Source organism: Schistosoma haematobium, chromosome 2 (assembly GCF_000699445.3).
Source record: "Schistosoma haematobium chromosome 2, whole genome shotgun sequence".
Lineage (NCBI taxonomy): Eukaryota > Metazoa > Platyhelminthes > Trematoda > Strigeidida > Schistosomatidae > Schistosoma > Schistosoma haematobium.
The window spans coordinates 39,614,563-39,641,888 of NC_067197.1; the positions used below are offsets into that span (position 1 = coordinate 39,614,563).

At 32.1% G+C, this 27,326-nt stretch overlaps 1 protein-coding gene across 2 annotated transcripts; it reads left to right on the plus strand.

The window, feature by feature from the left end:
- The first annotated feature begins 291 nt into the window (after positions 1-291).
- On the plus strand, positions 292-25,179 carry MS3_00006937 (uncharacterized protein). Of its 2 annotated transcripts, none has more exons than XM_051215174.1 (3): positions 292-946; positions 21,029-21,139; positions 24,445-25,179. In XM_051215174.1, the coding sequence occupies exons 2-3, from the start codon at positions 21,043-21,045 to the stop codon at positions 24,978-24,980; spliced, it is 633 nt and encodes a 210-aa protein (XP_051068364.1). In that variant the 5' UTR covers positions 292-946; positions 21,029-21,042; the 3' UTR covers positions 24,981-25,179. The 2 variants fall into 2 exon arrangements, with proteins under 2 accessions (XP_051068364.1, XP_051068365.1); XM_051215175.1 differs by having other exon boundaries at positions 21,040-21,139.
- Positions 25,180-27,326: the final 2,147 nt, after the last annotated feature.

Sequence of the window (27,326 nt, forward strand, 5' to 3'; positions counted from 1 at the left end):
ACTTCTATCTACTGGATTTCATTAAATAAGTTTAAATTAAATGTAACTTAGTGAATGTAGTACGATTGTACTATTATGAGTGATAATGGTTGGTTATAAAGGTTATTCAAAATTTCAAGTATCCAATCAATTTACACAACAATCAAAGGATAATAAGGATATATAAAACATATACATAATAAAACTATATAAGATAATTAACCATTCGATAGATAGAATGAAGAGATGAACATGTGTGATAACTAACTTACATAATAAAGCAATAGGTTCAGGATCATTATAAAATACAGGATTGAATGTACCTCAGTTAAACTGAAAAAACTTCATTGTATTAATGAATTGTCCAAGTTTTATTCAGTAACATCGTTAGAAACAACATTTTCGCTCACTTATCTCTGTGTCTTATTTGGCATTAGTAATAACACTATTACAAACTGTAGATTACTCACTTTAAATCATGTCATGTATATTTAATGGCAAAAACCATTTAATGCTCATGGAAACTAGTGGAATATACAATCGAATATATTGAAGTCTTTGAATCTCGATACAAGAATCAAAGATAATACACCGAACAATTCTGCTTTGTCAGTTAATTTATTTATTCAAACTGTACAGTCGTATTTATAGGGAATGAAATCATTTCATGACACTGAGCTTCGTATTGTCTCCTCACCCTATCAACTACCTTATTGAACTATATCATTTTGTCTTTATATGTTCATGATCTATTGTGAAATATGCTATACTGGTTTTCCTGAACGAACACTCTCTAAACACATCCTTTAATTTTAACTTGTTTTAATTTCTCTTGGAAATTCCGTTCATATCTCTCCATACATAAATAACCTTCAAAATGATTTACACAACTAAACGATTTAGACGAAATACAGTGGTGTTAACAATTTATCATATCCAACCTAAAATTTATGTGCCAAAAAAATATGTAAGCTTTCATTCTACCACAGTCTTAACATTCATATTAAGTAGGCTCATTTTAACATTTTCTTTTAACATTTTCTTTAAGATTTTTAATTATTTTTACTATGAGAGGTTTGAAGAAGATTATGAAATCCTCTTAGATTACATCACTTAACGATCTGTGTAAGCCAACCACTAGAAACAAGGATCTACTAAACAGATATCTCACTACACATAGATAACCAAAACCGCAGGCACACGAAGCAAGAATGATATGAGTGTGCCGAAGAGCAGGCGAGCGAGTGATTGAGTGACGAACGAGCGAGTCGAACGAACAGGAATAAAATATGCATATATACATAGGAAAATGAATGCGTCATTGAATCATTTAAGCGACTAACACTAAAGCTATCAAAACAGGTGCGTAGGCGGTAAGCAATGCTCAAGTATACATGTTCATATAAGCGCAACAACAATAAAGGTACAATGGTATGGATAAGTTGTTGTTGATGTACGAATGACTGTCTGTTAAATAAGTTAGTAAAAAGGCTTAACCAAAGTAAATGTGAACATACTCCAATGCACGTGAGCTGCAATAATAGCTCCCCCCCGCAAACTAGGATACAAAACAGTTTCTGTGTTTGCGGAAAGAAAAGTATTAAATTTAACAGAATGGAAAATATCGAAATTTACGAAATTAAGATGTATGATAGAACTATCGTTTAAGTTATTACAATTACGTGTAAGCTTGGTTTCGTATACGTTCGTAAAACCAGGGTTTTCCAACTCCCCTTGGTTTACTCTTTGTGTCCATCAACACGGTTAAAGCGCCGGACATTCGCTTTTCGCCCTCTTAATTTCGTAAACGACACTTCCTTGGCAGTGGTTGTATGCACGTGGCCATGTGAGGGCATTTCGAGAGGAATAGCTGACTCTCCCCACTCTCGGTTGTACCAGGGCATTTGGGGGTTTCGAAGCCTTTAGCAATTTATTTATCCAAATCTAATGACATTACATTCGCTTAAGTAACTGTTTAAGTAATTATTGACGCTTGTTTGTTTTTTCTTGGTATTCATCAGCTGAACAATTGTTCGGAAATATATTTTTACTTCAACCATTTTTCGTGAATATTTTAATCTTAAATTTTGTTAAATGTAAATAAGAAAAGCCGATGATTTGATTTAAACAACCTTAAGTTATATTAGTATTTGCAAGAACAAATTTGGTATAGTTTCCTACACATATTACTCATTCCAATAATGACAAGTAGTAATTAACAGAAATAGTTTTGCTATTCACTCAATAGCTTGTGATGCAGATGTTTTGCTAGCCATAAAAGGACATTTTATTATTTACAACTATATGTGTTAAAAGGCTTTATAGGCATCTTTCTTAAGAATATGTACTTTGTACTTCTGATCTCTGGATGATTGTTAGGTGTTATAAACTTCCTATTCAAACCTTCTGACCGTTTCAATTAATTGAAACAGTTTTTAGCACAATGATAACATCGTTAAACGTTATTCTCATCCAGATACCAAAGTCATATGAACCATATATTTGAAATATACAACAGAAATACTAAATTTCTTTTAAAGAATAAACAAAATCATGAAATTATTAAAAAAAAGCATAAAATACAATTATATCCTCTGATTTCATTTCGGATCCCCTTCCTTTAGTCATGATGAATAATGACTATTAGTGGAGTTGAAAAATTCGTTTCGTCATATCTAGGACTCGTTAGCCGGATCTACCTGTATCACGTCCCTGTCCCAACATAATTAAACCTTATAATAGCTATCATAACTTAAGATGTATTAGTCAAGATATGAAATTTTATTAATCAGTTTTGGATAAATGAAAGTAAAGTGAGATCATAGTTCACTGTCACTAATAACTATTATAAGTTCACTGTATTACATCAAATAATATGGCATTTCATGATAAAATTTATTTGCATAACAATCACAGGATCAATATTTGTCCTAAAATATGTTGAGAACATTGCTGATTTTATTTTGATTGAGATCATGAGTTGATTGATGTTAGACCACCATTAAAAACTGCAAGTACTGGACGGCCGTTTCGTTCTATGATGGAACTTCTCAGAAGTGTGCATCCACGATTACGCGAGCGTCATCTACACAACCCCATATTGATAATTACTATGTGCTCACTAGTGACTAGCTTTGTGAAGGAATTCTGAGAGTTCTGTTGAGAAGCAAGGAACAATGGAGCTAATCCATGTCAGGTAGAGACAGATATCTACCTCACTACAATAGAAGATGGTCGCACAATTTTTTAGATTGATTGAGATTAGACATTAACACCGTTGGATGCCAGTTCAGTGATCTAGAGGTTAAGCGTTTGCGCGTGAGAATGATAGGACCTGGATTCGAATACCGCGAGATGGGAATGTGGGTTCGCACTACTGAGGAATCACATACTAGGACGAAACAACCATCCAGTGCTTCCAGATTATCTATGGTAATCTAACATCAATCAATTCATGATCTCAATCAAAACAAAAAACTTAATAATCTCCACAACCTCATATTGATAAGATTATTGATGATTAAATTTAACAGATTGCAGTCACGAGTCAATTGAACCGAGGCCACCAGGGAAAACCTAAAAGCATTGGACGGCCGTTTCGTCCTAGTATGGGACTCCTCGGCAGTGTGCATCTACGATCCCGCACCCCACGAGATTCGAACCCAGGACCTATCAGTCTCGCGTCAGGCGCTTAGGTTAGACATTAACACCATTGGATGCCGGCTCAGTGGTCTAGTTTTTAAGCGCCTGGCGCGAGACTGGTAGGTCCTGAGTTCGAATCTCACGAGGCGGGATCGAGGATGCGCACTCCTGAGGAGTCCGATACTGGAACGAAACGGTCATCCAGTGAGTCCAGTTTTTCCCTAATGGTCTAGCTTCAATTGACTCATGATTTCAATCTGTGAAATTTCTAAAATCTCCACAAACCCCTTCTGATTAAATTTAAGCCAATTTCAATAATTTAAATACGGACACTAAAAATCGATATCGTTTGAATAATGAACTTTTTTCTCCCTTGAACATATCAGGGTAACAAAATACATATTGTTTATTGAACATTTGTTTAAATTTATTATTTTAAGTAACAAGCTATTTTGTTTTGTTTCGAATAAAACTAATGATTTCAGTAATAATAACTTATCATCCCTGTATTATATATTTAAGGTCATAATGAGTGTTGTAAGTGACTATTATGTTCCTTCTTTCTTTTGTTGTTTCTTCTTTTTTTCTATTTTTTTTAATTAAATAATTTTCTTTTCTTTTTTTCTTAAATCTCTATCATTTGAAAATATGTTTAAGCGTAAAATTAATTAGATTTTTACAACAACAACAACAACAACAATAACAACAAAATCTGTATTCATTAAGTTTATAATCTGAATTTGATTCAGATTAGAAGATCAAATTCTCAACAAAAAGAAATAAAATAAAATAAAAATTTGATGATTTCGAGGTATTAATTAATACGCTGAAATGTAGGTGAACAATCCTTTTCAATCAATAAAAAAAGGAATTTTCTCTATCAAATTATTGTCTACCTACAATAAATGACCTGGTTTTATGGTTGAATTGTAATTTGTAAGTGTAATATATACATATATATAACATCAGAAGGGGTTTTGTGAATATTATAGTATTTTTAATAGTTGAGATCATGAGTTAATTGAAGCTAGACCACTATGAAAAATGTCAATTTCGTGGATTAGTTGAAGTTAGACATTAACACTGTTGGGTGCCGGCCGACTCAGTTATCTAGAGGTTAAGTGTTCGCGCACGAAGCCGATAGGTGTTGGGTTCAAGTATCATGAGGTATGGATCGTGGATGTGCACTGTTGAGAAGTCTCACAATAGAACGAAACGGTCGTCTAGCTTCAAATGACGCATGATCTTGTTGAGGACGTTAGATCCCCAGAACTCACTTGAAAAAGGTCATAATTTTGTAATTTTATTTCGACAATTTGAATTTCTAATGTTTTCTCGACAAAAGCGCTCTTTTCACCTTCATGTCGTATTTCCCACTTGGGAGAATTTTAAACGTTATTGATCCATTGTGTCTTTTAGTATGCTATTTTGCAACGTTTCTCAAGGACGGTTTTGTGCTGTATATATAAACGTTTTGATTTGTGTCCGTTGTTATCGCTCGCTCATCTGATTTTTTTGGTGAATATACTTTCCCGTTCGTACTTCGAATACTCTCTCTAGTTGGCAGGGTTGGGACGCAATAGAATAGCTAGTCTTTGATCACAAGTCTTTGTTCCATTCACAGACTAAGTGAACTCATAATCGCTCAAACCTAGCAAATCTCAACTATTGAAATAAATATAACAGTTGTTTTTGTCCTCTCTTTACAATTGTATAACTAATAATCATGTGAATAACTTTTCTATACCTTAAGATACAGAAATAACAGAGATTTTCATTAATATAGATATTCTCTGACGTACTGAATTAATAAATAAGATAAACTATAGAACATAAAGAAAATGTGGTTCCGTTTCTTAAAACATAAAGTCAATTAAATGTACATAAAAATTCCTTAGTAACAATGAATATTATATTCTTCGTAAAGATTATTATTAATTAAATTTTAACTATCAAGTTGAAATATAACTATTAGTCTTAGTTATTTGACATTATTCCTTCTATTTGAACAGACCATAATCATGAACTTGGTCTTCTTGATACTATTATTGTATCAACATTTTTATGTGAGATTGATAACAGTATGCAGGTTAATTGTAGTGAACAAGAACACCAGTGGGAACAATCGAATGTATTTAACACAAAATTACATGACTTGTTAATAAAATCTAACAATCGTAAAGTAAGTGCTTAATTTGTAAATTGTCCACCAATTCTCTCCAAAATGACCAAGACTTCATTGTCCTTGCATTTTCATACAAATTGCATCCTGTTCGATCCTCTTGTCTCTCTGTTGCCAGACCTTCTGTTCACGACTAACATTTTATACTACTTATGTCAATATAAGTAGCACACACCACATAATGTTACGGGGATGTTATCACTTTATAATAAGACTCTATTTATCTAATACTAAGATACTTCCTGTCAATGATAACTTTTCTTAAAACGGCTCAATAATAACACCTTTTAATCTTGATATTATGTAACACTTCCAATTGTTTCTCATTTATCTCCCCTAACAGCTTAACAGACAATGAATGTAATAAATAAATAATAAAAAATATAAAAAAACACTTCAATAAACACTTATCCTATGACAATAAACTCGATGGGTTCCAATGGTGATAAACTACATTCTATCTTTACATTATTCTTATTTAGAAAATTGGTTCACAGGAAATTAAAAAAAACTTTTTGAAAAGAAAACAAAACGATCTTGAAAAATTACAAAAAAAGCAAAACAAAAATACTGAACTATAGTTATCAACAAATGATTCCTTTTGTAATTTAATCCAGTACAATGTTGTATTTAATAAATGACATCATTTTCAACCTTTTTATGTATAAATACTTGAAGGGGTTTATGTGGATATTATAGCGATTTCAATAGTTGAAATCCTAAGTCAATTAAAATGAGACCACTATGGAAAACCTGGAAGCACTGGATGGCCGTTTCGTCATATCGTAGAACTCCTCAACAGTGTATATCTACGGTTTGCCTCGTGAAATTCGAAACCAGAACCTATCGGTCTCATGCACGAACGCTTAAGCTTTATATAACTGAGCTGGCGATCATCCAACGCTGTTAATGTTTAACATCAACTAATTCACGAAATTGAGCGACATATCCACATAAGAAAACTTTGTTTCTTATATTGTCCACAACATCACTTTTACTCGTTATTATACTTAACACAATTAAGTCTAATCAGTTTAAAAGCATTTCTACATCTATATACTATTTACTTTAAATAAAATTATGGTAGGTATTATATTTAATGAGATAAATTTCTTCTGTAATCCGGTCATAGAATCTAGATCAGAATCATTTCTATTATGAACTGATTTTAGTTAAGCAACTAGAATTGAATCAGTGACTTAACGGCTTGGGTATTTGAACTACTAACGTAGTATTTAATTGTTTGGCTTGTATCTTCCCATCGAGGTCTAAGACTGCAATTGATCAATCTGTTATTGACATATGTGCATACTGTGCGTATGCCTCGATATTGCCTTAATTCACAAGCTTTTTGTAAGCAATCAGGACTTAGTAGCTGAGTGAAAAACGCGATGGCGTTTGAACAGGATGGTACTGAGTTCGAGTCTCGGAGTGAACACCAACTCTGAGATGCAGATACATCCAGCTGACGAGTCCCAAATAGGACGAAAAAGCGCGGCCTGGATTCCACTACTAGCCCCTATCCATCATTGCTTACAAGTAGTATTTAATTATTTACATTTCTAAATTTTAGTTTTTTTTCTCTTGAAAATCGATGAGTTTGTTACTTCTCCATTGATTCTACATTGAACGAACACTCAAGATGGGAAGATCAGATTATTAGTTAACACGAAATTACAGAATGTCTTGGTAAAATACGAAAAATCACACATTAAATATTTCATTTGCATATCTTCCATCGGTTGTCTTCTCATCGTTCCCTCATTCCTGTTGTTAATACAATTAGCCTTTGTTTGCATTTTAGTTCTCTTTGGTTCGATCTTTTCATTCTTTTTGCTTTCAGGCATTTCACTTCAGATTAGTGTTACATACTACTTATATCGTCGGACATAAGTAGCATATATCACAATACAAGTAGTTTTTATAAGTTCTATCAACAATTAAATTATGATAATGATGTTTCTTCAAGTAACTTCAAATGATTTTCAAGCTGAAATTCCTAAACGGCTTATTGTATTAAACCATATAGATGCGAACACTTTGATGGATAACTCTGCATGAAAATTACTGTCTTACAATTAATTTGAACTAAGTTATACTGATGTGAAACTTTCTCTTTAAATATGAACTAAATGGTCATCCAGTGTTTCTGTAGGTTCTCCATGATGGTCTAGCTTTAATTGGCTCATGATATCAACTATTAAAATTATATGTTTTCCAAAATAAAATTTCTGATTTGGATTTCATGCATTAATTCTTATTTGACATCATAAACACTCTCAAAGAATAAATAAACTCAGTATGATAACAATCATACATTGAACCTTGAGTTTATCACTTAAGTGAACATCTTTTTCTGAATACATTTCTAATATTTGTGTCGAGAGTTTGTGTAAATTATTGAACTTTTGCATTCTACCACGAATTGGTCTTAGTACGACAAATATTAAAAACTAGGAATTACTGGACACCTGTTTTGCCCTTGTGTAGGATTTGTCAACAGTGAATATTCACGAACTCATTATGAATCGAAATTAAAATTTTCAAAATCAATCAAACAAAATCAAGTGGTTTACATTTATCACTTCAATCAATTCACTATCCTGTTTAACGTCCATTCAATTTCATTGATCAGTATTTGACTAACATCTTAAATGCTTGAACTTCACTGGTTATGGTTTCTTACTATATTTTTACGATATACATGACTACTCTTTGTGTACAGTAATCATGGAAACTGTCAAATTATTTGTTTTACTAACTCCAGTCATCAATGTAAACTACAGCATCACAGATAAACAAAAACATGTTAACATATATTTTTAGGATTTAGGATGACAGATCTTGTATTTCGGCGCAAAATTCATTCATCTATTTAACTAATTAGCGTTTTCTTTACATTTACACTGATGTTAATTCGTAATGAAAACTCTAAATCTAATTCCTAACCCAGCCCTCCTATCGCCTGCACACGAACAGATGCAGATTAAGACAGCCAATGTAGCAGCAGTCTCTGCATCAGTAGGCCTCAGTATACACAAAAGGAAAACCAAGGTCCTCAAATTCAAAGCGGAGAACAGTAATCCAATCACTCTTGATGGCGAAACTCCGGAAGTTTTAGAATCCTTCACATACCTGGGAAGCGTCATCGATGAATAAGGAGGTTCAGATGCAGACGTAAAGGCGAGGATCGGTAAAGCAAGGGTCGCATTTCTACAATTAAAGAACATATGGAACTCAAAACAACTTTCAACTAATATCAAAGTGAGAATCTTCAATACGAACGTCAAGACAGTTCTACTGTATGGAGCTGAAACTTGGAGAACTACAACAACCACAATCAGGAAAGTACAAGTATTTATAAATAGCTATCTACGCAAGATACTCAACATTCATTGACCGGATACCATCAGCAACAGCCTACTGTGGGAGAGAACAAACCAACTTCCAGCTGAAGAAGAAATTACGAAAAAACGATGGAAATGGATAAGACACACATTACGCAAATCATCAAACTGCATCACGAGGCAAGCCGTAACTTGGAATCCTGAAGGGAAGCAGAAAAGAGGAAAGCCAAAGAACACATTACGTAGGATAATAGAAGCAGATACGAAAAGGATGAATAAGAACTGGAAGGAGCGTGAAAGGATTGCCTAGGACAGGGTTGGATGGAGAATGCTGGTGAGCGGCCTATGCTCCTTGACGAGGAGTAACAGGCGTAAGTAAGTAAGTAAGTAACTATCAACTGAAAATCATAATCTTTATACATCACACAAGTTTATAACCCTCATAAAGTTCTCATAAGTAAGTGAACATTCTCAAGGTTATTTTAACGTCACTCAAAAGTCGTCTCATCTAACAGCAATCATTTAGTTATTCTATTGGAACTGTAAAAATCGATCATTGATTGAAACAATTAACCAATTTATATAAATAGTTGCTAAATTTTTACTAAGCAGTTTAGAAGAACTTAGGCGACGAATGTATGGGAGGTACGATAAGTAAAAACTATATTTAAAGTAATCATAGAGATCTATAACACCCATAGTTGGATTTGAACAATAACAAAAACGATCGACGTTTAATTAATTAATTAATATTATAACTAACTATCATTGTTACTGCTTATTCTCCTTATACTTCGATCATTTAAACCTACGGGTATGGATATCTGGTTAGCGTTTTTTAGCGAGTTAGTTTTCTATGGGATGGAGTTGCTAACCTCATGCCCAACCCTCCTCCTTTACCCGAGCTTGGGACCAGCAGTAACTCTAGAAGAGGAGTTGGTATGGATATCTACATTTACAATAAATTATCAAGATATTACTGATCATAGTTCTTTTCATTTATACAATGAAAATTCAATTAAGTATATCATATAGATATAAGTAAGTTTATTCACAACTTCGGTTGTGAATACATTTGATATTGCTTAACTCATCATACTATCATGAGTGAAGTCTTCATATACACACAAATGGAGCGGGTTATAGTACGGTTTAATAATTGTGGTTTTAGTTATTTTAATGAAGATCGTTGGATCAGTTTTCCAAGGGGAGTGTTTCCATTTCAAAATATTATTTAGTGAGATTATTCAAATATAATATATACACATAATTTACTGTTTGCCTTATTAGAACATGTTAATCTTGATTATCTACATCTATGACATTGTTGAAATAGTGTTAGGTGACTTCATTTTCTGTGGATTTGTATTTTTCTACTATTCATAAATAAAACCAAATGTTCTCAATCCCTGATGATATGTGGGCACTATAAACATCAAACCCTAATAATGCTTAAATTACGATGGTTTAGTCGAATTTCTAAGCTAACAGTTCCCCTCATACGAAAAGATTACAATAAGGTTTCTTGTTTTTTTACATATTTTAACTGACTGCTTTTGGATGACAACCACCTAATTTACTTAACTGGTCTTATATAAACAAACACAGTATTGAACAAAGTGGCTACCATTATTATTTATAGTTTAAATATATATTTAAGATAAATGTTACCAATGTAATTCAAAATGTAAAGGGTACCCTAGTTCATTTTAGCAGTCCATCCCCACTATGTAAGAATCCAATAGTTGATATTTCTAGCCTTAATAAATTTTTGATACTGAGTCACGATTATCAGTTGACTTTAGTAATAACTATCTTACAGTATCAATGAGTTAGATGAAGCACCACCATCAGAGTAATACGGGAAAGTATTTCGAAATAGATAATGATCAAATACATTTTTACTTGTTATTTTTAACTAAATTCAAAGACTCTTACCATAGTCCATCGGCAAGTAAATTTACAATGCCCATATGTCAACCCAAACTGATCAAACGCTATCGAACTGATAAACAATGACTATACATACACAAATGAAATTGAATATCTTATTAATTAAATACATTACAGGTTACCATGACATAGATAGGGATTCCCATATTTGAAGTTCGAAATGAACATCACTACCGATATTTTGAAAGAAAAATCCAACTAGTTTTAAAAGCAACGAAACATGTGTCTTCAATGATATTTTCAGTCATTACTTAAAGTACAATAAAAATAGACGATAAAAGGATTTTAAAGAGTAATTAAATCCAGAAAGGGCATTTTATCCTGTTCGGGACTCATTAGCTGGCTATACTTGCATTCCTGTATTGATCTTCATACCAATAAACAAGCCTATCACCTTTGGATTCGATCACACAAAACGTTATACACTGAATTACTGTGTTAACTTCAACTTTGAGATGCAGTTCAAATAGAGCGATAAACCCTTCCTCAATTCCATAGCTAATTACAATATACCTACCGCATATATTATTTATATGATAATGACTATAAAGAGATTATGAACAAATAAATTAATTAAATTCCAGTACCTAATATTAACAATCGAATAACTCAAGCCTTTGATAATGATCATATTGTGATGTATGCTACTGATATTGATAGATATAAGTAGTATGTATCATCAACCGAAAGTGAAATGCCTGGAGACAGAAGGTTAAGAAGATCAAGAAAAGAGAACGAGAACAAAGAATGATTAGTTTGGAATTGAAAGAACAATAAAGTCTAAGATAATTGACTAATATTTGCAAAATGAACAGGCAAGTTTGAAACAAATCAAGTATTAACTATATGGTTCTCAGATTCTACTAAGACATTCTGTAATTATGTGTTCAAATACATTAGATTGTCCCCATTTTCGCTCTCGTTTACTTCAATATAATAAATATGTTTTCATTCATAAAATAATGAATTTAATAAATATTAGTAGTATATAATATCAGTAGTATATTCGTCTCACGAAATACATGGTCTCTTAAATTTATCAAAATTATTACCATGTAACCCTTAGTCGTTTTTTATGATAAATTCATTATTTTGAAAAGAAAACAGTTTAATCAACTAAGGGGCTCTTTTTACATAAGCTTGTTTATAAAACTGAACGACAGTATATGTATATCATATGATGAATTAATGGTTAACGAATAATTCAATGGGATTTGTGGAGATTTAAGAAATTTCATTGGTTGAAATCATGAGTCAATTGAAATTAGATCACCATGGAAAACCTGGATTCGAATCTCGCGGGGGACGGGATCGTGGATGCGCACTGCTGAGGAGTCCCATGGTAGGACGAAACGGCCGTCCAGTGCTTCCAGGTTTTCCATGGTGGTCTAGCTTCAATTGATCCATGATTTCAACCAGTAGAATAATTTAATGCTTATCAGAATTCGATTAGTTGTTATGTAAAATTTGACCTCTATAAGTTTGATTAAATTTTTAACTGCTGAAGGTGAAAATTTATAAAACTATGGAAGGTGTATATCGTTAATCAGGTGTGCTAAGTAACAACAGTTTATGGACGATCACTGAACAGTACCAAAGTGTTTTTTAGAATGTCAGCCACTTACCAGGATCAAAATATGGTTAAAATCAATGTGAAGAATTAGAATCATGCTTTACATTTATAAATTAGTGTTAGTAATTAGAATAGGCATTTACATCACATAGTGACATCAAATATTGGTGCATATAGATAAGTGAATATTACTAAAGAACTTAAGACTTACTATTTTAAATTTGATCACTTCGTTCATAATCAATAATCTCGTCATGGTGACTATTGTTACGTTGAAATGAAAGAGATGAGTAATTTAAAATCAAGAAATTTTGGTAGGAACAATTATTGTAATATTATTAACAATAAAATTCAGTAAACTAGAAACAGTTTTGTAAACGGACGAATTGAATCTGAGAAGTAAAACTAAATAACAAATTAATAAATGATATAAATTAATCAACTAAGAGGATTCTAATAAATTGATTTTGTACAAGTAGTTCCAGTTTTAAACTGTAGATAGTCCAATATTGTCCATAAGAATGTAGTCTTTGCCTACTGGGATCTTTGACTGAATTTTGTAAAAAATATCATAGGATAAATCTGTGACTAAATTCTCGATCTACTACATACTTCATAATTAGTCATACTGTAGTGAACAAGAACACAAATGAGGACAATCAAATGTATTGGAACATAAAATTACAGAACATCTTATTAAAATCTGAAAATCATACACTAAATGACTTCATTTACAAAATTGCAATCAATTGTCCCAAACTTGACCGTTCCTTTTGCAAGTATTGGTTAATCGTCTTAGATTTCATTGTTTTTTTTCATTTTCACACCATTCTTTGTTCTCGTTCTTTTTTCCTTCGATCTTTTTAACTTTCTACCTCCAAGTATTTCACTTTCGTTTGACGATACATACTACTTATATCTGTTAATATCAATAGCACACACTACAATATATAACTAAAAACTATACTGTTATTTTATTAATCTGTACTAGAAGATGCTCTCGACTAAATCACTAAAGTTGTTTTCAAGAATTGATTTATTTGATATATTTCTCATCATGCTAATCATTGAAAATCTATATATTCAGTTATTTTGACCTTAAACTTAGTTATATACTTTTGATATTAATCCCTTATAGATAGATGCCTTATCATTCAATCGTATAATTTATTCCTTTAAGAAAACATGAAGATAAACAACTTTTCACAAAAAAAATATGACACGTTTCTGAATGTCTAATTCCCTTTTTTTCTTTTCTTCCTCCTTGTTTTGCGTAAACACAATGAACCGATAAGTAAAAGATTTATCACAAAAAAAATAAGAAAAAAGAAGAAAAAGGAAGAGAATTTATGCTTTATATAGTTAATAAATAAATAAAAACATTCTGACGCTGTTTCGTTTTATTCAACATGACTTAAATGAATATCCCAAAAGATTATCATAAGTTACCAAGGGGTGGAGGGGAAGGAGGGGGGGGTAAAAATTCATCAAATGTATTGAATTACAATATAATAATGCTCAAGATGATTTCTTTAATTTACCTGTATTTTATTATTAGAGATACCATAATAGTAAAACTATGCTATCTAATGATTAAAGGATAAATTAATGTATAAATATTTTAAGTATCTATCTCTAGGCGGAGTTTTTTTTCTTTTTAATCAATGACATCTAAATTCAAATGTCTTGTATTATGATCAAAGTAAATATTTTGTTTCTGGGATATTAAGTACTACTCGTTGTTAGAAAGACATTGTAATGTTGTATTAAGGTATGAAGAACCGTTCCAAAGTAACGATATTTTGGATTAACAGTATATATATATATATGTTGAAAATCAATTGAGGCATGAAATCTGAATCGTCTAATTCTAATAATACAGCTTACGAATACCTTCCTTAACTTAGCAGCTTAGAATATTAGGATCAACTACCAGAGATTTAGTGTGCATGCACTGATGAAAAGGTCAAAATAGGTTTGATGCAGTAAAACATCACTGATCGATTGATCATTATCCTTTAGTTGGAGTAGTTCCATAGTGAATTATTTAATTCTTAGAGTTTTATGTCTCATTTACTGATCTCATTTGTATTACCATTTGAAAATAAGGGTTAGTTAGTAATATTATTATTATTATTATTTTAACACATAGATATTGGTACAAGGAGGCACCAAATACATATGCGCCACACAAATCTCATTTGATATGTGTGAGGGCTGTGATACTGCCCGGGTGCCCAAACCGAAGCAGGTGGTTATCTTAGGGGGCCACACCCGGAGCCTTCGACCTGAAGGTCTGATCCACAAGGCAGTGGAGCATCGTGAGGAGATGAAGTCCCATGGTAGCCGGTGACCAACGATTGGTTCATACGCCATTTGTTACGGCAGGATACTGGAGCCTATGTGCACCATTGGTTTGGAAACCGGTTAAAGCTCCGGGCATTCGCTTTTCGTCCTCTCAATTTTGTAAACAACACCCCCGACACGAGAAGGCAGTGAGTAGGACTTCCCTGTCAGGGGCTATACACTCGTGGCTATGTGAGAGCATTTCGAGAGGGAGAGCGGAATCTCCCCACTCTCGACCGTACCAGGGCATTTGGGGACTGACTCAGTAACTGAGTGGATATTGCGATGGCGTTTGAAACAAATGGTACTGGGTTCGAGTCCCAGGGTTGGTAATAAACAGTAATCTACTCATTTAATCAAACATTATAAAACTCTTACAAAAGATGATTATTTTCTTTTGAAAACTTTTTCTTCATCCAATAAAACATTCATATCCATAATGGTAAATAAACGATATGGAATAGATAAGTCTTCACTTTTCAAATTAATTGGTTTTCTCTTGGTACATAGTTCATTTCATATATGGTCTTACGGGTTTCACTTTGTACTATTTACATTTATCTCAATCAATAATTCGACTTGATAATGCCTTGTTGTTTTTGCTTGTACAAATCTAAATTGTAAGATAGAGATCAAAGACTATCGGTACAGTGAAAACTACTAACATAGTTCCCATCTCCTATAGCCTGATAACTATACGAAAACTCAAAGCATAGTGGATAGTTCTGCTTGGTTAAGCCTTCACATATTTATGATATATATATATATAAGTATAGTGGATCAGTAAGCCTTTTTCTATGAACAAAATGGTTTGGAAATTAGCAATAACTGATTTCCCTATTAAATTTTTAGCTTAATAATACTATTAACTTTGTAGAGAAAGAAAACTCATGGGGAACCAATTTACTATCCAAGGCTAAGTTACAGAGTTCTTTCGTGAAATGTAAAAAAACCATTTACTAAACGCTTCATTTGCAAATCTTTAATCAGTTGTCTGAAACTTCATCATTCCTTCATTGCTATTACAATTATTTAATGTTTATAACCTGTTCTCTTCACTTTGATCTCTTCAACCTTTTGCTTCCAGATATTCTACTTCAGCCTGGTGTTACATACTACTCATGTCGATAGATATAAGTAGCAGACACAACAATTCTTTTTACTTATTTAAATGAAGTGAAAACGGTAATCAATACTAAATAAATATAAATTCCTTTGTATTCTCTGTGCTTTCATAATCTGCTTAAATTTGAAATGATATGAATTATTAGTATCATAAATATATATATAAGCTTGTATTAGGCTATTTGAAAATTAATATTCGATAACATGAAGATGATGAGACCGTAATTGTTTGGAATTCGACAATAAATACAAAAGGTTGTGTACTAGTCATAAACAATTTAAACGGCTCACTGAGGTTTTACGTAACGGTTAAATGAAAACCATGGCTAAGTAGAATGATAGTTTTGAAGTGGATAAAACAGAAGACAACTAAAAGAAGATTACATTACTGAGAACATATTGACCTTTAAGTCACAATTCTTTGGCTTTTCTTTTACATTATTCCGTACATAGATGTTTAACCACTAGGATATTGACATAATCATTATCGTTATTTCATTATTCATCATGAATATAATATGAAGTATATACACGTTTTGAATAAAGGGAATGATTATATAAGTTTGTCACTATGCTTGTTTCAGTTATAATAAATTTTATGACGGTAATATTAGATTAGTACGCTAACCTATATGTGTCCAAATTTTGTTAGTATTATGGTAAATGATAATATAAATGCGAACGATGGAATGTAATTCAACATAAGATTATAGAATATCTTAATGAAATCTAAGAATTATAGGGTGAATACTTCATTTGCAAATTGTCAATTATTCGTCTCAAACTTGACTGTTCTTTTTGTAAATATGAGTCAGTTGTCTCAAAATTCATTGTTACTGTATTTAAATACCAATTGCATACTGTTCCTGTTCTTCCCTACTCGATCTTCTTGACCTTCTGCTTCCAGATATTCTATTTCTGATTAGCGTGATAAACTACTTGTGTTGATATAAGTAGAACACACCACAGTACCAGCATGATAAATTCGTTCATACATACTTACGATTATAAATAACGGCCCACTAATTTAAAATAAATTTATTGTACTTACTGAAATCTATTTTACATTCTGAAAGTGATCTGACTGCTACTCGAGATAATATCTTTGATTTTTTTTAAATGTCACTAAGTTTTAAAGAAAATAGTATCGTGATTGCAACAACTCATTTTTGGCGAGATCGATGTTTTCTATGGAACGTGAACATACATTATACTGTTACACAGACTACAACGCTACTGTTAAGTAGTGACCAATGTAGTATTTGTCTTGTTTTTCAAATTATTAACGAACTTTACTGGTCAAGCTTGGATGTAGCAATTCATTCATTGTAGCTGATCATTCCTTCTGTACACTAAAGTTTTTCAGTGTTTTCTATAGATTTTTCCCATTGAATTAGAAGTCCATTAATATAATTTATAGAATTCAGAGTTTATGAACATAAAATGTTTCATGAGATTGAATGATTTGTAGAATACGTAACTAGTTCTGAGATGGTAGAGAAGATTTGTAGCTCAGCACAAACTTCTGAAGTTTGTGCTGATGATGTCGTTCAGAAGAACGATGAAAGCTCCACGACCAAAACATCCAGCTCAGAGAACAAAACTCCATTAAAAACGTAACTAGTTTATATGTAGTCACTTATATGTCATTTATTTTATTAGGTAAATGAATACACTTAGAGAAATACAGTTTTCCCCCTGCTAAATTAAACCCAATACAGATTACACTGAGCCTTCATTTTCTACATTTTATTTTAAAGATAACAGTTTGTCAGCCGTGTAAAGCTTATTGAGTGAATCTCATATGTTAAAAATACTGTAAACTTTCTTATTGAACTATAAAAATAAGCATGGATCTATAAATCTTGACTGAATAATTTAGTTCAATATTCTAATATGTAAACTAAGTAACTCAAAATACACAGGAAAAGACATTGATCCCTATAACCAAGAAATTGTTTGTTTTTTTAATCCTGTAACGCTATGATGATCACCTCCCCATACTTCAATAATTCACAGCGGTAAATAATAATGGTATCATTACAGAAGGAGCCAAGAACTTTCTGTATGGTCGTTACAGAATATTATGAATTCACTGAAGCTATTAATTTAAATCCAAAGGTAATGATGAAATAGTCCAATATCAACGTATCCTCTTCAAAATAATATGGTTCATGGTTTGAGTTTGAGCAATGATATAAAGACTCACAACAAGTGTTCAGTGCTTCTTGTTGTTTTTAAATAATTTATTCGTTGAATTTATCAGTCGATTAAAGCCAGACTTACTATGGGAAACCTGGAAACACTGGAAGGCCGTTTCGTCCTAGTACGGAACTCCTCAGAAGTGCGAACTCACCAACCCGCTGGATTCGAACACAGGACCTTCGACCTGGCACTCGAACATTTAACCTCTAAATCACTGAGTCGGCATCCAGCAGAGTTAATGTCCAACCTCAACTGATCCACGAAATTGAGAGACACATCCACCATTTTCATCAGTGAGTTATTACCTCACAACCCACTAGAACTCCAGGAATCACCTCTTGGATACCGTTACTAGTCAGCATATGATGATTATAATGAGAGAGGGGTTTTGTGTATATTATAGTAATTCAATAGTTCAATTCATGAATAAGTTCTCAAATTTTAATGAATAATTGATGAAAAGTAATTTCGAATTAGAATACAATGATCTACAAACTGAAGTATACCCTTCAATGAATAAATATAATCACTGAAATAAAGTGTTTTTTATGTTCTGTTGCCTTGTTTGGAATGTGTCTGTAATTATAATCATAATTTGTAGTGTTCATTATACATAAGAAAAGTCAAATAATCTATTATCATCACAAATATATCCCCAAAGGAATCGTTTCATCAATTATCTTAACTCAGAAAACATTCTTCTGGTTCAAGTAAATATTTTTCAATCTTTCTAGTCATGAATCCGTTCACTTAACACAATAACATACAAATAACGAATTGTATTTATTTTGAATATTTAAGTATAACACTTATCTAATGATTGAATTCATGAGGCAATTGAAACTAGACCACCATGGAGAACCTGCAAGCACTGGAAGGCAGTTTCATCACGGTCTGCGACTCCTCAGCAGTGTTCACCCTTGATCCCGCCTTGCGAGATTCGAACCTAGGACCTAACACTCTCGTGCACGAACGCTTAACCTTAGATCGCTGAGCCGGCAGCCAACGATGTTAATATCTAACTTCAACCAATCCACGAAATTGCACTGACGTACATTTATCATTTGGTTCAAAATTTTAAACAAAACTTATCGAATATTTTAACATTGTTTCACTGAAATCATAATCTGATATAAGTTAAACCACCATTCAAAACCTGGGAGTACTAAACGTCGATTTCATTGAAACTCAACAATCTCCATACTGACAATTAAAGTGATTTGTTTAACAAATAATAAATTAATAAACAATATTCCAACATTTATATCTGGATATCATTATTAATAATGACTTGAATCACCTTATTTTATATATTCAGGATCAAATATGGATCGGTCTACGTTTGCTTAAGTAAATTCTTTGTGGATCACTCCGATAAAAAACATTTGACAGAACAGATAGATTATGGCATAGAGTGGGACACAAGATAAAGATTTCATCCTACTTAAGGTTTATTAGCCGAACATATGTGCATTACCATGTTGTTTTTCACAATAAAGCTCAAATCCAGTACCTTTCACTATATGTTCAGACCCTAATAAGTCAACAAAATGTTCAAAAACAAAGATGAACGGCCACAGAAAAACCCATTTAAAACCAGATAATATAAATTGAATCTCTCGGACAGTTAGCAATTAACACGTAATTTAAAATCACTCCTTCAGAGAAAAACATTTATTGTCGATCACCTTCAAATAACGTTCCTCAGAAAGAAGTACGCTTCAATACAACTCTATTAGTTTTACCTACTCATCCTATAAATGGTATTTAAAGAATACATGCGCCCAGATTAAGACACTTCTATACAGTCGATTATGTGGACTAGTTTTACTATGAAATATTTGCTTCTCATAGATTAGTTTAAGCTTTTTCACGGTCAAAAACCTGAGAGTAGAGTTCCACTATGTCATCACCGTTACAAGACCCACTGTACTGAACAATCGGATGTAATTCAACGTAAAATGACAGAACATCTTGGTATAATTTCATTCAATCGTCTCAGACTTCACTGTACTTTCGTTTCTACATCAATCACTCTTTGTTCTCATTCTCTTCTTAAACTTCCATCTCCAAGCATTTCACTTTCGATTGATGTTACATACTACTTATATCTATCGACATCAGTATCAAGCACCTCACAAGTAGTATTCTATGAATAATCGTAAAGCGCTATGAAAGTATGAATAGATCAACAGCAAAAATTGAAAATATCAATAACTAAATTCCAATATCGTGAGGATGGTTCATAGGGGAACTCGAGGAAGCCTTAAGAGGCTCAAAAAGAGCCGAAGATATTCAATCCAATAATCTTTTGAAAGAATACTCTAGAATCTCTACGTGTAGCTTCCCGATTGAACAATTCTAATAACCCCCTGTGTGCGGATTGGATGGCAGTAATGATAATTTCGTTTTACTAAAAGCTATAATTGACAGTGTCAAATTATAGTACACATATAAAATACCATGACAACAACTATATATGAGTTCGATTCCCTAATTAGTATCTCTGACATGATTATAAATGCTCAATGATAAGAATTTTCAATTTTATAAATTGATTCAAATACATGATCCAAAGAAAAAAACAAAAAAACGGAACTTGATACCATTTCAAACTTATTGTTATCTTATAAAATTCTTTTCTCTCTCCCTCTATATATATACATGCTTTTTCAGTTGTATTTTAGATTATGAGGCTATATTTGCCTAAATTATATCTTATATTTATAACAAATACAATTATCCTATCTGGTGTAATATGCAATGAAATTCATAGTAAATCCACAGGTAAATTTTTCCCTATTTTTTCGTTTTTTTTGTTTTCTTCTTTTTCAATCTACTTAATTATACATGGTTATTATTTGTGTTTTAATTAACATAGATTTTATCAGAGATAGAGAGAGAGGGGTAGGGAAGGGAAAAGGGAAGGGGGGAGGGAAAAAGATAAGTTCTAAGAAAAAATGTACTATAATTTATGTTGAACGACTATTTTCTTTAGATGTGTTGTATAGAAAAAGAAAAAGAATAGGTTGTAAGTTATTCCATTGAATTTTAGTTAAAGCCTAATCTAACATAACCCATCTATCATTCATATTATCAATTCTCAGATTATTTTGAGATATAGTCAAAGTTTACATTCACTGGTATTCAGAATTCTTCTGGATGTAGTGTGTATTATTTGATTTTTTTACTTTCATTGTGAATAGTACCGGATAATGATATCCAAGACATATGATTTTACCCATTGTAATCTTGTCAATTGTACTAATCAGATTCCAAGTGTTCTGAATGGGACTGATATTTGTTGTTAATCGTTCTAACGCCGTAGAACCTTAATAGTAATGCGAAATTTTAATACCATCAGAGAAAATCTAACTATCACTTATATAATCTTCTTTATATTTACTGTGGAACAGTATGAGTTTAACGGGTATCTTTTAAAGTTGCAACTAATTAAATTACAGTTGAAATAAGCCTGATCACTAATCCATCAGTGAAATGTATTTCGAAATTTAGATAATACATGGATGAAAAAACCTGTAAATTTATCCCATTGATGATTAGGACTGAGATTGATCAATCTCTTATTGATATATATACATCCTGTGCAGACTGCTTCGATAGTGTCTTAAGTATTATAAGCATTATAAGCATCAATTCTTGAATACAAGCACATCCAGCTGATAAACCATAAATAATATGAAACATGAGTCTTGGATTCCACTGCTAGCCACTATCTATTTTTGCTTGTAACGCTAGAGAATTTATGACTATAGAAAATTTGTTTTCTATAATAAGATATTGTGTTTTTTAATTGAAACTTAATTTATTCACCTGTGTTCATATTCGTTTTAGCAAACTATCAAATACATCCAGAATTAGGTAACCTCTTATTTTATTATTTAGCCGGATAAATATGAATAGTATATGTTTTTTATGGAAGATATCTGCAGACAGCATGTACTTACAAAACTCAGTAAATTTTAAAACTTAGTGTAATTCAAGTCAATTATCGGGAACATATAACTTTTCACGGATGCTTGACTTACTTACTTACGCTTGTTAACCCTAATGGAATATAGGCCGTCGACCAGTGTTCTACGACCCACTCTGTCCTGGACTTTCATTTCTAGTTCTATCCGACTGTTGTTCATTCTTCTCATTTCTATCGCCATTTCACGGCGTAATGTCTTCTTTAGTCTTCCTCTTCTTCTTTTGGCCTTGAGAATTCCATGTGAGGGCTTGACTTGTGACACAGTTTGGTGCTTTCCTCAATGTATGTCCTATCCACTTTCAGCACCTATTCCTGATTTCTTCCTTCGCTGGGATCTGGTTTTTTGTCTCTCACAGTAGGTTGTTGCTGATAGTGTCTGGCCAACGGATCCGAAGTATTTTGTGTAGATAGTTGTTAATAAGCACTGGTACAAGGTGAATGATGGCTTTCGTAGTTCTCCAAGTTTCCATCCCATACAGTAGAACTGTTTTGACATTTTTATTAAAAATTCTGGTTTTGGTGTTTGTTGACATTCGTTTTGAGTTCCAGATGTTCATTAGTGGTAGATATACTGCTCTTGTTTTGCTGATTCTCACCTTCACATTTGTATCAGATCCACCGTGCCCATCAATAATGCACCCCAAATATGTGACGGATTTTACACTCTCTAAAGCTTCTTCGTCAAATGTGATTTGATTGGTTCATGTTGTTTTATATTAGAGAATCTTAATTCTCCCTTTACGCATGTTGAGACTTCAGTTACATTATATTTAAACATATAAATTAACGAAAGGATTGTTTGATAAGCAGTAGTGTTCTGTAATAAATTGTCTCCTTATCAACATATGCTATACCTAAAAAACACATGAATTGTACATTGAGATTATCTCAGAAATTCATGTACAACTGGAGTCTTTTTCTGATACTTCTAACATAAAATCGTTCAAATAATGCTTATTGAACAAGTTTTATTTCACTGAAAGAAACCTAGTTGACCTTCAATTTGACAAGTTAACTTGTCTGTTCCGTGGATAAAGTTAGTCTAGAACAAATCTAATTCTGTAAAACATTTTGCACTTCGTAACTTACAATGATATCATAGATTAAACAGTTAAAACTTTAAAGTATTAAGTACAGAAAAGTGTTTCGTCCATATTACAATAATTCAACAGTTGAGTTCATGAGTCAATTGAAGCTAGACCACCATGGGAAACCTGAAAGCACTGGACACCATTGAATACCGGCACAGTGGTCTAGAGGTTAAGTGTTCACATTCGTGACTGATAGGTCCTTGGGTCGAATCCCGTGGGGCCGGACCGTGGATGCTCACTGCTGAGAAGTATCACACTAGAAAGAAACAAATGGTAAGGCATTCATGAGAAAAAATTATTTTTCAAAAAAACAACAGATTAAATTAATTCACAAACTTGTTAACGCAATAAACCAAATGAAGCTGAATCTGATTGAACCATATGTAATGTGGTAATAATGTATATTCATGAAATCTTGATTACGTAACTGGAAATGTCCAGGAGTTAACGACCCTTTTTTTGAAAACATTTAGTAAACGAATAGTTATCATGTTTTTGCTACAATATTACTTCTTGAAGGTTGTTAATGAAAAATGTTGAAATCTAATACTAATTTATCTAGATCCAACTCATTTCCTTACAGTTGAATCATCACTAAATTATAATTAAAATAATCATTTTATAGCATGTTAAGTTCTAGATTAAGTGGATTGATAAGATATTTAGTAAAGAGCCTATGAATATCTTAAGATGTTGGAGAAGATTTATAGCTCAGGTGGATGATTTTGATGACGTTTTGTGCTCTGAACTGAATGGTTTGGTCCATTCAGCTACAAAAGACCTATCCATCATCCATATGCACTGATATTTCATCACATAAACAGTGAGAAACGATATGTATGATGTTTCAACCCTAAACACTGAAACACTTTACAATTTTCATACAACTGTGAATATAAATGTAACTTGTTATATATTTCGATGACCATATTTAAACTATATTCATTGTATTTTTATACAGTGAATACTTTGTATTTATATTATGTTTACTTATCACATAATTATAGAGTATGGTGAACATTATATTCATCCGAACGATCTGTTATATCCTACGCTATATGAAAATATTGAAGATGATTTAACATTCAATGAAATGAATGATGACAATGATAATAATAATAATGATGATCATATAACTTTCAAAAGTCAACAACATATTAATGATCGATTATTTCAACCGACTAAAGATCATAGACATTGGTTAAATACTGAAAATATACAACATAATCAACATGATGAAAATCAACATGAACATCAAGAAAGAATAATTTCAAATAATCTTATTAAGAAAATTACAGAGAATTTATTGAAACAATCAACAATGCAACAGAATATCCCTACTTCACCATCATCAACATCATCATCATCATCTTTACCATCATCTTCAGAATCAACAGCATCATTATTGCCAACATCATCTATATTTCATTCATCATCTAGATCAGTATTACCAAATTTATGGTCAAAGAATTCATTATATAGACCATATCGATTGAAACGTGATGATCTTGGCTGGAAACGAAGTATTCATTATAATGTGTGAATCAATGACAGAATTAATAAATAACAATGAACATAATGTCATGAACAATTAATTAATTAAGATACTACTAAATATATTTAAAAGTTAATAAATTAATTAAACAGGGGGTTATCTTATTTTTGAACAGAATATATACATATATACACTATATCTATAATAAAATTTAAAGTAATATACATAAAACTATCCTCATTCTACATACTGAATTGTTATTCTTTTCTCTCCATTATGTTTATGCTTTATCCATCATACTACCTAAATATTTAGAGATATAATAATGATTAATATAGAGGTAAATAAAAAAGGATGGTTTGACATAGTGATTAAAAGTAGTCACTAGGTTGATAGGATTCAATTTGTAGTTGAAGAAGAACCTGACCATACATCATATTGATCAATACTCAAGTGATTAATCAATAATAAAATCATGGTTTATAGAGTAAAACTTACTTGCTTACTTACTTACTTGCGCCTGTTACTCCTCGTCAAGGAACATAGGCCGCTCACTAGCATTCTCCATCCAACCCTGTCCTGAGCAATCCTTTCGAGCTCCTTCCAGTTCTTATTCATCTTTTTCATATCTGATTCTATTTCCCGACGTAATGTGTTCTTTGGCTTTCCTCTTTTCTGCTTCCCTTCAGGATTCCAAGTTATGGCTTGCCTCGTGATGCAGTTTGATGATTTGCGTAATGTGTGTCTTATCCATTTCCATCGTTTTTTCGTAATTTCTTCTTCAGCTGGAAGTTGGTTTGTTCTCTCCCACAGTAGGCTGTTGCTGATGGTATCCGGTCAATGGATGTTGAGTATCTTGCGTAGATAGCTATTTATAAATACTTGTACTTTCCTGATTGTGGTTGTTGTAGTTCTCCAAGTTTCAGCTCCATACAGTAGAACTGTCTTGACGTTCGTATTGATGATTCTCACTTAATAAGTGAAAATTTATGAAACTCATATACAAACTTAGAGTGTAAATCATTATGTACATAGTAGTGTTCAATTTTAACAAGTGATTCATGAAATGTTAGTGAGAAGAGCTATGAACAGTTTTTAGTGTCCATAGTCGAACTCAAACGATATTAATGCTATTGAAATATTTACCCCGTATTATTTTGTATATACTTATCACTTTAATCACGTTAATGAATAACAGAACAAAACAAATCTAATGCATCTGTAGGTACATAGATAATAAGAGACGGTGAATTTGTTTACTGAATGAGTAATGGATGAGTGAATCTTGATATAAAATGAATATTGTATGAATTATCTATAATCTATGATGATATATAAAAGACAATCGAATACGATAGAGTTGACACGGTTAGAGATGACATAACCACGTTAGATTGTCACTTTAATCGCAGACAAAAGTAAATTATTCACATATGTGATAAGAGCTCCTTCAAGTGAAATTCAATCATTTCCCCAGTGTTACAAGTATTACTAGTATTAATGAACAGTGATGACGCAATACTAGAAGTTCAATAATGTTGAGAGTATAAAGCATTAGGTGCTAAACAAGAGGTCTGAGTGCAGAGAGCTTCCTGTTATACCCATGGGATCCGGCTTTGGTCTTTAGCTGGGTCATGAACGCACATTGTCAGTTTTAGTTTCGAGGAAATATTTTTCTTGTGATGACTGGTTCCTCATGACATAATCAATCGGTGACGTACATATCTCGATTTCCAGGTTAGAATGAAATTCAACCATCTTCACAACTCCATACTGAGTATTGTACATCATTTTAAAGAACCCTTTCATTTCAAAATTATCTTAACCTGACATACATACAATCAGTTAAGCTACAACTATAATCGACAAAAGTTATTATAATAGAAAAGTGAATATCAATACACGACATGTGAATGAAACTAATGACGAAGAAATACCTTGTAAATACCCAATATTTCTCCTTTATATTTGATATACTACAATGAATATACTAAACTATATATGTATATGTATATAAAGATATCCCTTAGGTCATAAGATTTGAATATAGTACATTGGATTTGACGTAAAAATCCATATCATAGTAGGCTGAGATCTCAAGGAAAATAAATTTATTTCTAATACAAACCTCAGAATAGACTTCATAATGAACTATACTAGTCGTATAAAACTTGTGCATTAATGTCATTGATGACAATTGTGTCATATCGTAAATGATTCACTTAGTATTGTCATTGTAAATATTCATTGATCAGGGAATATCAAATGAAGATGAAATCATTGTACAGTACTCCCACGTCTTAAGATTTTTTTGGTAAATGTTGTAGTAAAGGATAACACAGTGAGGACAACCGGATTATATTTAGCACATTACAGAGTTACTAGGTGAAAAAG

Coding starts and splice junctions, on each gene's coding strand:
- MS3_00006937 (XM_051215175.1), top strand. CDS start 857: ATGATTTACACAACTAAACGATTTAGACGAAATACAGTGGTGTTAACA. Junction 947..21,039: donor TTTATGTGCCAAAAAAATAT/GTAAGCTTTCAT, acceptor GTTGTATTTTAG/ATTATGAGGCTATATTTGCC. Junction 21,140..24,444: donor AATTCATAGTAAATCCACAG/GTAAATTTTTCC, acceptor ACATAATTATAG/AGTATGGTGAACATTATATT.